General features: G+C 37.4%; 1 protein-coding gene and 1 non-coding gene across 2 annotated transcripts; both read right to left on the reverse strand.

The window, feature by feature from the left end:
- Nucleotides 1–6,406: 6,406 nt before the first annotated feature.
- pdcb (phosducin b) lies at nucleotides 6,407–7,979 on the reverse strand. Its single transcript, XM_026344969.1, has 3 exons — nucleotides 7,934–7,979; nucleotides 7,137–7,285; nucleotides 6,407–6,919 (listed from the first exon to the last, which is right to left on the reverse strand). Exons 1-3 carry the CDS (start codon nucleotides 7,977–7,979, stop codon nucleotides 6,407–6,409), a joined length of 708 nt encoding a protein of 235 aa, XP_026200754.1.
- Nucleotides 7,980–14,186: 6,207 nt separating this feature from the next.
- On the reverse strand, nucleotides 14,187–14,259 carry trnak-uuu. Its single transcript has one exon. It is a non-coding gene; the product is annotated as a tRNA-Lys (tRNA).
- Nucleotides 14,260–17,282: the final 3,023 nt, after the last annotated feature.

Genomic DNA, 17,282 nt, shown 5'->3' on the forward strand with positions numbered 1-17,282 from the left:
CTTTTTATTCTACTTCATTTATAGCTACAGGTCAAGATTTTACATACAGAATGAATACATTTTAAATGCAATGTTGGAATCACCCATTTTTTGTTTCCAAAAGGTTGAACAGTATTTACCACTGGAACAATCAATGTGTTGTCTGTGTTAATATCTGGTGTTGACTCAATATCAACTTTCTCAGTAAACGAAAGTCAGCAGATGGCGCCGTCACATACTGAAAGACAGCTGCAGTGTGTGCTACCCTGCATGTACTTTACACAGCATCAGACTGTGTGTGTGTGTGTGTGTGTGTGTGTGTGTGTGTGTGCACTGTCACATGAAAGGGAGGATGTAAGTCTTAAAAGGGTGTTTTTTTCTGGACAAACTAAAGTTGTGCAGTTCTGGGAAGTCCAGAAATGACCAACCTGGTGAATTCCAATAATATTACAATAAGGTGCAAAACAGCTGAATTACTACAAAGATCAAACAGCAACCACAACATTGACATTGGATGCAATTCAAGCCATTCTCATGGCACAATAGCTGAAAAGAGAAAATAACTTATACATTGATGTTTATCTGCGTCTTGTGTAGGATTATAAGACCACTGTAAATCTGCAAGAAAAAAGTAGGGTGGCTTAATGTTATGTTCTTATCTGTCTCCCCATAATTTGTGCCATAATGTGTCCATCTAAAGTACATTTTTATGCACACAAACAATATTTTATAGTTCTGATATTTTGAATCTGCTTACAGTTTACAAAAATGTGTTTCTACATTTACACCAGAAGGTAGAATAATAAGATTTACAGACATTTTTATTTAACATTTAAAGTGATTAATAGGTTGATTAAGCCTGTTGCAATACTCATTTTAAAATTATACAGATGTTTTTTGTGTGTAGCTCTTGAAATTTAGGTTAATAACAGTATATCATTTTTTTATATGCTTTGAAAACATTCAGCATATTCTCACTACCACAGTGCTTATTTTGTCATTGAAGGGTTTTGGAGTGATCTTGTCTTAATTCTCTTCAAAGTGTATATGTGCCACATATATAAAAAACTTAACTTAAACTTAAAAAAAATCATTCTTTAAAATGTTTTGTCATGTAACCACAGAGCATCTGGCATATTATATTATTTAATGCCTTTGGAAATTCCCAAGACATTTTTGAAGAGAATGCCGAAAATTTTTAAAAACATCCTGTGCTTTCAAGTGTTTCAGTTCTACGTGTACAGTAGGCTTCAATTATTTCCACTTTTTAGTTTCAGTTATTGGTTAACTATGTCTCCAGTGACATATCCTTGGTAGGTATTTAGACTCTGTCTGGGCCAGTTTTGGCAAATGCCTTAGTGGTTTCATTGGTTCATAACCAAGGTGATAGTTCTGCAAGACAAACGAATGATGGCACAAACACAAGAAGTGTCTAGGCAGAGGGTTGCTTCAGGCAGCAGAACTATTTTCTTACACTCTGCTGTCACGCCTGGATACCAAGATGTACAGTGACTTAAAGCAACACTGCAGTAAAACCTTTTACTCTGAGTCAGCCATATTGGTTGTTGTCTGCACTTGTCATGGGAGGTAAACCCAAAAGCATCATGACCTACACCCTGCAATCTACGGCTTCTGAGGTGGTTGAAGTGTTATTCACGTTTAAAAAGTAGCAGTGATCTGTCTCTTACAGTGTGACAGATAGTCGAAAGAACTTTTGATCTGTAGTGATTCAGGCTTCAGACGTGCATCAAACGAGCCACCCCCTCATCTTTTGCAGTATGTGTCCATTTATCCAAACAATTACTAAGAAGGCCAGCTTAGCGTGCGAAACACCAGGAGGACCAACCCAAGGGTGGTGGGGGTGTATGTGCACGGTAATTTATTTTTATGCAATATTCCAAGCTTTGTTAGTCATTCTTATCCATAGAGTGATTCTTAGCACTTGCACCTTCCCTCTTCCTAGTAATAAAGTTTGTGTTTGTGTATTTACTCATTCCACACAGTAGTTTTGTTTTAACATTTACATTATCCCCTCATTACTGAAACAATGAGTCAGAGGGAACTAAACTAACTAAATAAAAGTGACTTAAAATAGGTTTTAATTCATGATGGCAATAAGTGAGCCTAGTTACTCCCACCCGCTCCAAACACATCCGCTGTCCATATTTGGTCACAGGGATCAACCGCATCCCAAAGCAGGTTTGTACTGTCTTGTCATGACATCACCTTTCTGTGATAGTTTTTTGTGTGGGTGAACTAGAGCATGGCAGCTTGGCTTTCCAAGAGTACAAACATAAAAAGCACAACAGTTATCCAATTAGCAAAGCAGCATAAACAGAGCGGGGGGGGGATCAAAATGTCAGAAATGGGGGTGGGTCAGGTTGTCATCACAGGGGTAAACACCGAAGTAAACATTTGTTTGAGGGGAGTGATGAGTCAAATCAAGCTGCGGGGCTAGTTCCAGGAAACACAGAGTTATCTGGGTACTTTGTAAAAGTAAAACTTGAAACACCCTCAAATCTTGACATGCAATAGCTTGACATGAATGTATTCAACAAAGGTTTTCAAAGAACTTGATAAACCCGCTTCCTAGAAAAGGTCCACTCTTTGGTATAAATATATTCTACAGATTATTGAGGCCACATATGCCACTTAACAATGGTTTGTTTATTCTAAGTTTACAGATTATTCATATCATCTTGATTCATGTCTCCACTCCTGCTTGGATGTGCAGTGGCTTCTGTTACACTTGCTAAAGTCTGATCTCCTTGACAAGAATGACACATATTCACTACTTGATTGTGATGTGCGGCACCCTGTGTGAAAGTTCCTACACTACGTGTGAACTCTGTTGGACAGAAAATGGGATGTTTTGACCAGTTGGCTGCCAGGTTTGCATGCAGTGCTGTAGTCTAGGTCTGCAGCAAACAGGTGTGATTGACATGTTTGGGCGCCTCGGGAAAACCTCAAACTGCTCAAAAAGGCTCTTGTGGGAGGTCTGAAAAGCTTTTGATAAACCTTAGACACGCTACTGTGTGAAAGTGAGGTGTTGCCTGCTAGAGGCTGTGCAAGCCTTGCCAGATGTGGTATTGTACAATCACAAACATATGTATATCCCCAAAGAAATATCTGTTAGCGTTTCACACTTCTCTAGCCTTCAAATGACTGTATTTAGAAGTCAATTAGTCGCCAAGAGGCCATTTGGAGGCAATACGTCAAAGATTATTTTGTACTTATTTACATGAAACCACATAAAAGTAGACGTCATGGAATATATTTAGAGGTGCCTTTGCAAGGGTATTCTGTATCCCTTCCCAGTCTGACCAGTGATGACATGTTTAGCCGCATGTCGGCATTTACCCGCTGGCTGTCTAAGTGGTGTCACGCAAACAACGTGGGCTGCATAGACAATTAGAAAACTTTTTGGAGAAAACCTGGGCTGATTAGAAGAGATGGCATCCATTCCACTTTAGGTGGTACAGCTCTACTTTCTAGAAATATGGCCGAGTTTATTAGACATTAATCTTATCCTAAACTGTGACATCTCAGAGTGGAGCCCAGGATGCAGAGACACAGTCTTACACCTCTCTGCAGTTTCTTTACAGCCGTCACCCCCTCAAAGACAAGACAGTGTCAGCTTCCTGACCACTTAAATTATAGATATTAAAAACCAACACAAGAGAAATGATAAATAAGAACCTAATAAAAGTAAAGACGCCTCAAAATAAAAAAAATAAAAAGAAAACAATCAAATGTGGACTTTTAATTATCAGATCTCTCTCCTCTAAATCCCTATTATTAAATGATTTGATAAGTGACCATCAAATAGAAGTACTTTGTCTTGACCTGACTGCAGCAGGAAGAATATGTCTGTCTGAATGAGTCAACTCCCCCAAGTCATATTAATTATCATGTTACTAGAAGCACAGGTCTGGTGTAATATTGCCTAAGGTGGACATATATAGAGTGAAAAGAACCTCCGTAACTTACTTTGTGTGCATGGAAGACATGCACATACTGGAGTCTATCTGATAGATAAGATTTAAACCAGAATTCTGCAGATTCTTTGCACTCTATGTATGACCCCTTGGGCAATATAATTAGGAGAATCATATTCTTACCTTAGTTTACCCTACATTAGCTTCTCTCCATTGGCTCCCTGTGAAATCCAGAGACAAAGCACCTAAAAACGAAGCTTCATCTCGTGTTTTTGCTGCTTGTTGTTGTTTTTTTGTTGCCTGCTGTTCTTTTCTCTCTCCTCTTTCCACTCATCTTAACCGGTCGAGGCAGATGGCCGCCCACCCAGCCTGGTTCTGCTGGAGGTTTCTTCCTCTAAAGGGAATTTTTTACTCTCCACTGTCTTCTAGTGCTTGCTCAAGTGGGGTTGTTGGTTTTTCTATATAATTCTGTATACAGTTATATTTTGTTACACTGTAAAGTGCCTTGGGATGACTTCTGTTGTGATTTGGCGCCATACAAATAAAATTGAACTGAATTGAATCAGAGCTGTCATGCTATGTGTGATAATTTAAGATCAACATTACTACAACCTTTTGTCTTTGGAGGTAAACAGGTGTAAATTCATTATGACTTCCCGCTATTACCTTAATCTTGTAAGAGGATTGGCCTAAATATTTCAGCACAGATATATTGACGATTCATCATCAAATAACAAGCATTACTTGCAGCTGTCTTATTTTGACCACACATGGTAAAAGTGAGTCTGAGTCTGTCAATAACAAGATGATAGAGAAAATTAACAATTATACTCGAATGGGAATTTATGGCAACTTAAAGAAACATGACTCATCCAGGTAAAAAAATAAGGTAGGAACAGTTTACCTGGCTGTGTTTTGATGCTATAGAAATGTATACAGGCCTTTTATAAGAATTCGTAACAGCTAATGATCTGCTTTTGTAACAAACCTCAGCTTCCTACAGTGCCAGTGGATATGTGTGTGTGGTAATGTGTTTGGCCATTTCCACAGGTATGAGAGACAATGTAATTGAATTCCCAACATATCAAATTGTGGGTTCGTCTTTACTTAAAATCTTAACCGGCTTTTATGTTGTGGTTTTGGCATGCCTGCAGCACTTTGGGTCAAAGGGGAGTCAAGTCTGCACTACAAGATTAGCAAATGAGGTTACTTAACATGTGATGGCCTGCTTGAGCAGGAGAGGTTCCCTGCATGTGTGCATGTGTGCACTATGCAGTTTTCTTACTTTTGTACATTTGTTTTGAACACACAAGTAAAATTATTTTAGTTTGAGTTATTTACCTCTATCTGTGGAAAGTTGGGGTCAGTTTACAAGCTTGAGAGTCACACAGAGTTTCAGCAGTGTTTGTACAAAAGCATATCATCTATATGAAATGTGAGCCAATGACGACAAATGGGTTAGGTAATTAAGCTGCTTCTGGAGTCTAGACAGTGATGAAATGAGAGCATTTAGATGGTGGAGCCTTGTAGGCTGAATCTCCAGAAATCTCTGGAGATAATAGTGGTGGTAGAATGGTGGTGCGTGAGGAGGAGGCAGGTTTTGCAACACTCCTGTAAGCCTGTAAAAAGGAACCACAGATTGAGCAAAGACAGTTAAAGCAGTAACTCAATGTTTTAGGAATAAAACATTTGCTCTCTTGCAGAAACTTAGAAAGGAGGATTTATACCACTGTGTGATTTTATTATTATTTTAATATAGATAACATGTATATTAGGATATGTTTCATCATATTCCTGCACACAGTTTAAAGTAATAACCACATGTTTAGCAGAATCAAAATAATGAAAATGATGATGAATGATGAAACACGGTGCTGAGTCAGGGGCTTCTTGGTTGAGTGATATCACACTTAAAAAACTTTCCCACAACCCATGGTTTCCATTTTGTCTATGAGCGTGACGCTCTTCCACTTCACAAAATAATACACATGTGCGTTAATGCACGAGTGCTCACTAACGACATCATCACTGAATACCACAGGCTCGTGATTTTTTCCACACACTGTATGCACCTCCCACATTGGCTTAAGAAGCAAGGGTAGGTAATGTTGGACATCTGGAAGATGTGTATACACAAACATATTTCCATATCCTGAGTGCTTTGGCCTCTTAAATCTTAAGAGTCCCTGATGTACTTAGCTCATGTTGGGTTTTTTTTGTTTAATTTTGGCAATAAAACAAAGAGTCAATAAGTATACATGTTGTAAATAGTCATAAATATAGAGATTTTTTTGTAAATAAACACTGTATCTCCTCTCTATAACGCAAACTGATATTTGACAGTTTGACAGCACCTGCGACACTGGATCATTAACTGGATTTTTCCAATCCTCAAACACTAGTGAGCTAGTGATGATGTTATGATTTTTCTATTAAGCCCAAAAGACTTGTCTTCAGCATATATTGTCCTCAGCAGCCAAACTCTTTGTTTACTCTACATCATTTTCTTCTTCATCATCCAAGATCAGCTCTTTCTCTGGCAACAGGCCATAGCTGTTGAGGAAAGTTTCCACATCAGTGGCAAAGAACTCCTCATTTAGGTGTTGTGTGCAAGCCAGGAAGTTTCCTATTAGTTCCCCGGCTTTGTACACAAGCAGTGTAGGCAAAACTTCATCTGAGAAACGTTCAGCAGCACCAGATGCAACGGCATCAATCCTGCAGAACTTTACAGTGGGGTACTCAGTGGCCAGGCAATCAAGGCAGTTGTTGAGCTGCTCACAACCTTTAACCCCAAGCTTGTAGATGTGGACCACCACCACTGTGGTGTGATGTTCCTTCTCGATAACTTCCAGAAAGGCCTCTCCACTGTCCAGGTCATGCACACCTTCAAACTTGGGCCCAAAGCTGAGCTTTTCGTGCATCTCCTGCATGCACTGCCGTCTGTATTTCTTTAGACATCCCTCATCCTCCTCCTTAAGAAGTTCATACTCTTGGACGCTCATCTGAAAAAAAAAAAAAAAGCCCCCAACATATTAGACCCATAATTAGCATCCCAACTGTGGATGGAATAAGAATATTTCTAAACTCTAGTAGATAACAAAATGTAACTTCTAAGAGGTTCTCATTGCCCACAGAAAGACCACTTGTAAAAGTATTGAATGTCTGCTGCTCCTTAAAATAAACTCTTGCTTTCTGTGGTCTGTTAGCGCCACTTTATACCTTGCGATTGAGGTTTGCTCTGGAGTCATCTTTCGGCCTGTTAGGGGATGACATCTGTCTCAGGAGATCCCTTTTTGCAGGAGGGAGGTTTTCCTGGTCCATACTTTCCAACTTAAACCTCCTCCAGTCATTGATGACTCCTTTAGGACCTATGAAGAAAACAAATGTTAGCTGTATTTTGATCATGCATTAGTTTTTACTTTTAGACACTGTTTTACTGCTGTGTCTTTTTTTACTATGATGATTTTATCATTCTCACATACTCTGCTCTAGTCTTTACTTTGTCCCTTTAGAATCTTTATCTTATTTTTAAAACTGTATAAATGAATCATAGTTGAGCAGAATACTTTGTTTCAGCTGTAGTTTCAAACAGCAACATACACAGCCCTGCAGTCAAAGCACAAATAATCAATGATAATTTGACTTTGAAGCTCAGTCATTGATTTCTGTGTTTGTCACTCTGCACATCGTGTCCTGTTTTCATTGGGGATTAAAGCTTTACCTCAGCCCTATAGGAAGTGGACTAATTGCCCCAGTGTTACTAAGAAAAAGAAGATTAGATCACCAGTTAAATTACCAAGGCTCTACAGATCCGCACTCTATTCTGCTTTGGTACTTCCTTTCTACTTCCTCTGAAGTAGAAAGGAAGTACAATGCTTCTGTTGCAATAAAAATGTCTATTAAAGACTATTTATTGACTAAAAAATGAAATTCTCATTTGCACAAACAGACCAATCCGTCACACAATTTGCAAAATGTGTCATTACTGTGCATTATTTGAACATGCTTCTACTGACCTGTGTGGATTGCTGTTTCTTCCAAATTGATAAGACTGTCAGACATTTTTTATTGTTAGCTGCCTGTGAAACAAAAAAAGAATGAGTTAGAGGAATTCATTCATATAATGTAGATATGATAAGCACAACAGCACAACTGATCTTTAATAATTGACTTTTTAAAGTACTAATGATCTGCAACACTTTGCTTTTGATTTAAAATGTTTGCACTGTGACAGAGCTATCGGATACTGGTGAGCCCCACCATATTTAATTAAATTAATGCAGTCTAAGAGGATTATGGCACTACAACAGCTCTGTCTTGCTTGCTTAGTCCTCAGGATTTCCGTGTTAATATAGAAACAAAGCCAACTAAAGTCATCAAAGTATGTGAAAACCAAATTATACACCAACACAAGTATTGTAGATTACAATATTGCATTTATTTTGTAGCATTGTTACTGCATTTGCAATTACATTGAAACTGATAAATAAATAATTTTGCCTGTTTGAGTTTTAATTGTTCAGCATTTGCACTTGATGCGTTGTATTTAGGTCCGATAGTGTCTTAATGTCCATAGTGTCAGTGTAGGAACCAGTAGATAATGTAATGCAGAGCCAATATCTCATTGGATTAAATGGTCTATCCCCAGTGTTTTAATTAGTGTAGTCTTCCTTCCTGTGTCCAGTCACGATGCTGATCTGGTCTGATGATCTCTTTGGCGACTTCTCTAACCCCAAAATCCACACGCGGAGATTTACTCTGATTAGTTCAACCATGAGCAAATTAAGTTTTGTATAAATGCTTAAAATCGAGACAATAAACCACAGACTTTTAATTTGACCCCCCCCAGGACTAAACACCGTACCAAAAGAAATAATTATTTGTACTAGTTTTTTGCAGAAACCTTTACTTTAAAACAAGAAATAGATAAAACAGAATTAACTATTGTTTTAACTTAGTTTAACTGGCAAATTATATATAAAACAAATCAAGATAGTGTTCCAAAAAAGTCTAAAATGTGTATAAAGACATACAAACCCTACAACATAAACTATTAAGGGATCTATTCAAAACTAAACTCTCCACTTCTACCCATTTCTACACAAGCTGATTTCATTCCGCTATATTCAGAAAATAAAAGAAGTCATTCAAGTGATTCTTACCTCCCACAGTCACAGTAAAGTCCACCCTTTGTGTCAGTGGCTAACCTTGCACTGATCTACGCTGGTTCACTTCACAGAGCTATCAGTAGCTAGATGGTGTCTGTTTGTGTGTGCATGCGTGCGTCTTTTCCAGCCAATGAGCTTGGTCTAATGAAGATTTCAAAAAAGACCCTATAGACTAAACAGAAATAGAGCATAGATCCTAAGAGGATTTCTCCACAGGAATTAGAAGCCTCTACTTGATAAAGGCCTGACTACACACAACGAAGAGAGAGAGAGAGAGATATAAACACATAAAGACCAAGAGAAAGAACAAAACCAATCTTTAATAAAACCTTTTACCAGAAATCAAATACATCTCTTGATTAAATGATAAAAGCCTCTTCTATTCAAGAGAACTACACAAGACCTACTGTTTTTCCTTCCACTATTACAGAAAGCACATTAAGAGTTAACTCGAGGCCGAGGGCACAATATCCTGGAGATGAACTCTCAAATAAAATGATCTTGCCTGGAATTTCTTCCAGACAAAGAGCTTCACACGAACATGAAAATATGAGAATCTTTTAAAACACAAAACACCGCTAGCTACTTGTGGGGAATGATTGCCTTATCATGTGCCTCTTGATTATCTTCAACACAAAAATCACATGGTAGCCTCTTCTCACTTCTTATATTATTCCTTCCCTTCTAGCAAATAGATTTAAAGTGAGGTAAAGACGTTTTACATACATGTAAAAAGCCTTCATATATATACTATTAAAGATATATCTTTAAACATAATATAATAATTAGACTACAATAAGATGCCTGCTATATCTTGGTCAATGTTTCCATGGATGAAGACCTTGTCTTTTTCAGTGGTGGAAGAATTACAGAGATGTTTTGCTAATAGCTCCAGTCTAACTTTTTTTCAAATATATTTCTTTTGTAGAGATATGCTGCATATGTTGAAATTTAATGTGGTGATGTGCTGTCAAAGCCTCCTCTTGACCCAGACTCACATAACAATATTGGAAGTAATATTCTTGGCAGATATATCCCGATATAATAATTGATATCCCCTTCTGAAGGCTTTTGAGAAGGTCAGACTCTCTGCATCCCATACTGAGGTGCATATATCTGTGAGCTGCCACATGCTTTGACAATGGATGTATGGTTTTGACACGGTGTCAGTAATTTGAAGCCAATAACAAGTAAAAGCAGCAGCAAAATGTCTTTAAAGTCTATGAAGGTTTTAAAAAAAGGTTTAACAATACCAAATAACCCCTTTGAGAGCTTTATTGTAAATATTTTACTGCTGTATTATAACTGCTCCACTGACACACAGGCAGTATTTAATACAATCAGGGCGAGGTGCTCTGTAGTTGAATCAATAATGATGCATGCTTATCACAATGTGTCATTGCTGTGGATAAATTCTTTATCATTGCTCTATGTAGACGTTGGTTGGACTTCTTTGATGACAAGATGGACTAATCATCATCTTATGTTAAAGTCTTATCTCTACAGCTCACAAACAAACTACATCTCTAACCACAAATACATGATCCAATATTCTCATAAGTTTATCAAGATTCTCATCTTTATCCAGGTGAAGTTATCTGAAAGATGACTTATTGCAACTGGACTTAGTTGTTAGGCCAACCAAACAAGAATAAGTCCAGTTGTCATGCCTAAACTTCAGATAACAACTGTACGTAAGTGGGAATATTTTGGGCACTATGTACCTTTTATATGAAACAAACTACACTTCAATCATAGTGAGATATTCCAAAACCAGGGTAGAGAGAGAGAGAGTGGCATGACATGCAACCCAAGTACCCCAGCTGGGACTTGCACATATGTGGTATACAGCTTAACTACTTTACGCTCCCCGGTATTAACATTCAAGTAATTTCACAACATACGTTTTCTTTAAAAGAAAATTTGTTGAACCAATAAATATCAGTTTGTATTTGTGCACATGCTGCAGTGTGAAAAGAAAGAATAGTTCTTTGCATTTCCCTGGATTACTCATTGTAGACTATGTCTTTACAAAGGGCTGAATCACTTGAGAGTGAATAGAAAGACTAAATTTTCTCTACACCCACACAATATTTGACTTCTTTCCTTTGTCCCTGAATGTGTCTGCATCCTACATTTATTGGCTTAAAGGATTAGCAGACTTTTTTATTCAGGCACACAGAGGCCGTACGTCAGGTGGGGTTTCATTACTCTCAGCATCTCATCTATCTATTCAAATGTCTAATGCGTTTGTACGGGCAGCACACTTTTTTTTAACACAACAGTGTGAAAAAAGGAGAGAAAGAAATTTCACGTCAGAAAAGGTAACAGTAGATTCATTATGAGTAACCACTCAGCAGTGCATTATCAGTTTACTCAGAAGCACACACAGGGGAAATCAATAAATTATCTGGTTTCCCAATTAATCACTTCTTAAAATACTTGCTCTTATTGTGGTTGAACATGTGTCATTTAATTATAACAATAGTAGCGATGAATGTGTATCTCAAAAGTTTCATTTATCACAATCACATTCTACAGTACGTGCAAGGGAATATGATCCAGAGCAAACCATTTAAAAAACACATGGGAAATATGTGAACACATGAATGGGAGAGGCACTTATCGCTGTGGGTGCACAGGATTGTGTATCTGTGCCCTCCTCCAAATCACCCTATTACGTGAGCACGAATCATTGGATCACCGTCCTTGGCTGGATAACAATGTGACATCAGGCGAACTCTCTCACACCTTCTTTTAAACACTAGAGGTCAGACTTCAGCTTCACAATAATAATTTACACACATACTGTAACACATGGTAACTGTACTGTATTGCATTGAAATATTTCTAAATCAAGGTTAAAGCTTCACGTCACATCTCAAAATAAAGTGTTATCTATCTTTGGATTAACGACAAGGGTATATAATATTACTTACTTATTTTAGTACTATAAATCCTAAGGATCATGTCTACCTCTGTATATTTAATCATATAAATCCACATCCCTATCTGCCTCACGTCGTGTGCTCCCAATGATTTCAGTCTTATCTTAGCTATACATTAATATATCATTTAGTTTAACCATGTATTATTGCATAACATGCACCATCTTCCTTCTCAAAGTATTTAGAAGCTCAGTGTGTGTTTTCTCATATGAACTATACAATCTATGACGTACTTGCACTGTATGTGGAAAGTATGGTGTTACCTCATTTACTGCAGTTACATAGTCACTGCTTTCAATACATCCATGCTGAAGTTATAGATTGAATATTATATTTTTCTTCCTGGAAACTCTAAAACTAGAAAAAATCTAATGTGGAATGTTGCACTACTGCGTTGCTGTATATGTTTAGATAATATATTTTAGATGGAATATACTTTTGTTTACTAAAGGCTCGTTCTTTTGTGCCTCATATTCAGTGTTGGAAGCAACTAAATTTGACTTTGGCTCTCCCAAGGGAAATTAATCATTGACTATACACATTAACAATGGAAACAGGCGGAAATCACAAAACACATCAATCTTAGCAGACACACACCATGTGGGTCACAATGTCATTTTGTTCCTGATGGAGGAGTTCCCCACTGTCACATGTAATATAATGTAGATTTTTTTTTCAGTTTAATAAATATGTAAGCTGACAGGTTCTTTTATTTGACACGTGCCATCATTTGATGTCAGAGTGACTGTAAAAAAGTAAACTACTTACTATTTTAACAATCCTTTTAGGCAACTTGTTTACCTTGTCAAACAAATACAAATACATTTACTGTATTTTACAGTATTCTCTTTATAAAATACTTAATCTACTCACATTGTAACTTTACTATCATCACTGACAAATGGCCTGATGTGTCAGCTTCTGGTCTTTTGGTAAAAACAAAGGTACTGTAATTTTCCTCTGGTCAGGCTAGACCTAGACATTGCTTTCCTCTGACTTTCTTTTCAGAATGAAGTCTTCCAGTATTAAAACAGCTGTAGGTTATTAAATTATTATTAGAGGCTGTTTAAAATTCCAGCCTTGCTTTATTTTAGGCACATTGCCAACATTTCTCCTGCTCTGGCTCAGCAGTTTTTACTTTGAGTTCAGTGAGGCAGATATTATGACCTGGTGGTGATCAAGAGTTCCCGTCACCTCTCACCACCTCATTTTCAAAACTATGTGGAACTAACAAACAGTATGTTGCAGGGAAATGATGCACGTAGTTAATGTCAGGTGATTACTCCTAACTGCTCAAACTACTAAATGCCTTCAAAGTGACAGAGAATTCCAGTATAGGTGTTCCAGAAAACACTATGTAGGGAAGTTTCACTTACAAGCTTGGACACTAAGTCCATTTCAAAATGAGTTCTCCACACACATTCTTCTCTCTATAGCCCTCATAATGCTGCTTTAGCACACCAACCTCTCTGATAAACTACAAACAATCCATTCAATTCTGCTCTTTCCATCCTCGTCTCTTCCTCACAGCAGGCTCTGGCAAGGCTCTTGGCGGGAATCAACTCGGAATTCATGTCGTTACGTAAGTTTTCCAGCCAAACAGAGCCAAACAGTTTCAGCATCCCAAGTTGTTATTGTGAGGTTTTTCTGTCTGCTTTTCTCTAACTTGTGTAATTGTGAGCCAGTTATTCAATAAAATATCCAGCGATCAACTACTACTAGCTGCATGACTACTAGAGGTAAGGGAGAATGCATTGATAGACAGGGCTGACGTGGTGTTTCTGCTGCTGCTTCTCCTACAGTAGGCATATTGCATCACTTCCGTTTATCAACACTGACGTGTTGTTCATGTGTACATACATTTGAACTCGTTTTAACGGACTCTGTAGTTTTCTCTGGACTCCCTCCCAATCTGACCAGCTTAACCGCGTGTCGTCATTTAAACGCTGGCTGTCTAAGTGGTGTCCCAAACAACGTGGGCTACATAGACAAAACCTGGGCTGATTAGAAGAGACGGCATCCATCCCACTTTAGATGTGCATCCCTACTGTATAGAAATAGGGCGACCTTAACCCTGATATCTCAGAGTGGTGATCTTCAAAGTCTCCCGCTGACCCCAAAGTTGTAACACCCAAATGACAGTAAGATGAAATTGCCTGAACAGGGACTTGAACCATGGACCCTCAGATTAAAAGTCTGATGCTCTACCGTCTGAGCTACCCAGGCTCCTCCTTTACATAATACATAAAAGAAATCTCTAGAACTGCCTTCTTCCACCTGAGGAATATTGGTCAAATTAGTATCATCCTGTCTCAAAGTGAAACTAGTCCATGCATTTGTTACTTTCACACTGGATTATTGGTGCTATACAAATAAAATCGAATTGAATTGAATGGAACCCTTTAAAACTTCTATGAACTGGTTGAACCCAGCACCTCTTTACTGAACTTTCCACTGTTCCATGAGATGGTCTTAAATGGATAAAATGATACGAAAAATGGAGACGAGTATGAATCAACTGCAGGATGGACCCATACAGTTGAAGGTTTGTGTGAATGTTATGTCTATGTGTGTGTGTCTGCCACAGCGTCTGCATGTGAGAGCTGGAAATGCACGAATACTCACTGGTCCTTTGGAGAAAATTAGAAAATAACCTTTTGTTTCTTCAGTGATTCATTGTGGGTAAAACTTTTCCTTTACTAAAAACCCACTCTGCGTGTGAAATGGCACGAGTGGGCTGTGTTCAAAGTCAAGGAAAAATACCAAAGGATGAAGAAGATTTCTTTTGTCAAGCTAAATCTTGCCCTGGTTTACTTTACTGTAATTATCTATGTCTTCGTGTCATGCATATGAGCTCATGGTGAGATCTTTAATCATTTCACTGCATACCATCATTTTTACTGTACATATCTAAATGTAACACTAAAATTTTATTAAACTTATTTAGACAAAATTACAAGATTTTCCTCACTGCTACTACACTCACATGCTGTGTGAGCTGCATTTACAACAAGGTTGGAAAAAGATCAAGGTTTGATCTTTCTTGTAAGATATCTTATGTCTGTTTTATTATATTAAACTTTTAAGACTCAAAGAAAACACATGAACAATTGGTATAGACCAAGTCAATAGGTGAATAATGATCTAAAGTACTGAGGAACAAAGAGCAACAAAGAGAGATGATAAATAATTTTACTGCAACAGCGTCTGAAAGCTAGCGCTTTGGTTTTCTCTCAGAATATCTAAAAGAAAAAAAGCACAAAATATTTATCGCTATTTTACTCCAGTGGTGTTGATAGTGGACACGTTGCCTTGTGAAGACATTTTGACTGATTTTCACAACTTTAAAGCACAGTTTCAGGGTAAATACTTGGTTTTAGGATTAAGGTTAGAATTAGGTTGAGGGTAGGGTTGGGGTTGGGCACTAAGCTGTAAAGTTAAGCTGTGTGCTAAGGGATAGGAAATCCAATATTTCAGTGTATGTGTTCTCACAACTATAGTAAGACTAATGTGTGTGTGTTGTGTAATGTCAAAGAAGTGCATAAGAGAGGGCGTGGGCTGAGGTAGGCGATGTGATAGTCATTCACATGCTCTCCATTCACTGTTGCTACTACCAGGATTCATTCATAAATATTAGTCACACATGTTGGTATTTCTGTTCTCAGCGGAAGGGCTCATTCACTATTTACAAAGCTCAGATGGAAAAGGTGACATATGTTTAGAAAACATTGTATGTTTTATCCAAATTGCCACTGTGAGGAGCTGTAGGAGCACCGCAATCGCAGCCAGTCAGAGAGTAACATGTAGCAGGTGAATGACAGTTTAATGATGAGCACAGATACCATATTCACTTCTAATTTCTTTTTTTTTTTTTTGTTGGTCGTCACTAAAATATATGAAATAATTAAATCATAATCTATATTAACTCTATGTGATCCCATAAAATAAGTATGGGTTATTATAAGTTATTCTTTTATGTCTAAATAGTGAGAAACAGCCCATTATCAATCAAGTTGGTACTAAAAGGTATTCCCTGGAAATTGATTATTTTGGTTGACTCATCCCAAAACCCAAAGAGATAAAATCTTTACTTACAAACATTCAAAATAGTTGCTGATTGCCCCTTGAAGAGTTAAACACTGGTATACTATACCACAATATTGCTTTCATCTGTTATGTTTCTGTAGACATGGTTTTCATTTGTTAATTGAGGATATCAAGGTAGAGGGAATTTCTGAAAAGTTAACACACTCAAAACGATACACATAAAGTAATACAGTGGTAACATAAGTGCGTAGTTACAACAAATAAATGCAAAATATGGCTTCATAACTTATTACATCACTAGAGATCTACGCACTGCCACGCTTTTGGGTGTGACTCATGCAGGAACTCATAAGCATCGTAGACCAGCTCAAACCAGCCAGGGATTCAGTGACTGGAGCAGTTGTATGTTTTTTTTATTCAATCACAGCGAATCACTGTAAGAGTAGACCCTGCGTCACTACAATGTAGTAATGTTATGTTGTTTCATGATTGTGAGGTTTTCTGACCTTTTGATGCACTACTTGAAAAATAAAAACACACGTTTTATAGTGTTTTATTTATTTATTTGTATTTTATTTGGAGGAAGTAACACTTTATACTAAATACAGTTTTTTTTCCAACTCCTATGTAAACATGTTTTAAAATAGTACTTCATTGTTCTTGGAGGTATGCCACTTCCTGGACAGAAACAACTTTTCTTTTTTTTGTAGACTTACGCTTCAGTGCCACTCCTATTCCGCCCGTCTGACACTTCCACCTTCACCTCTTCAGATAATCACCTCTTTAGTCTTGATGATTCATCCACTGTAAACATAGAAACAACTAATGGAGGTTTTTTGTATGTTTTCTTAAGTATTATGCAACTGACTCAATAATGAGGAATCCCTCTTGAAAACACTACAGCTTAGATAAATGTAACGTTAGAAAAAACTCTATTAAAGAAGTTATATTTATATCATTTGTTCACAGCAGTAACAGATTGAACATCCATCTATTACCCTAACCCACTCCATCTTTGTCCAAAAAAGGGTTATGATATATAAACAGAAATTCAACATTGTAAGATACAAGCAGGTAAATGATATCAGGATCGCACAGGCTATATTGATAAAACGAAATTCAGCAAATATAAGAGCAAAATAAATGTCAGATTTTATTAATGGCTATAAAGTAAAAATCTACCTTTGATGTATATTTTTCCT

Source organism: Anabas testudineus, chromosome 4 (assembly GCF_900324465.2).
Source record: "Anabas testudineus chromosome 4, fAnaTes1.2, whole genome shotgun sequence".
Lineage (NCBI taxonomy): Eukaryota > Metazoa > Chordata > Actinopteri > Anabantiformes > Anabantidae > Anabas > Anabas testudineus.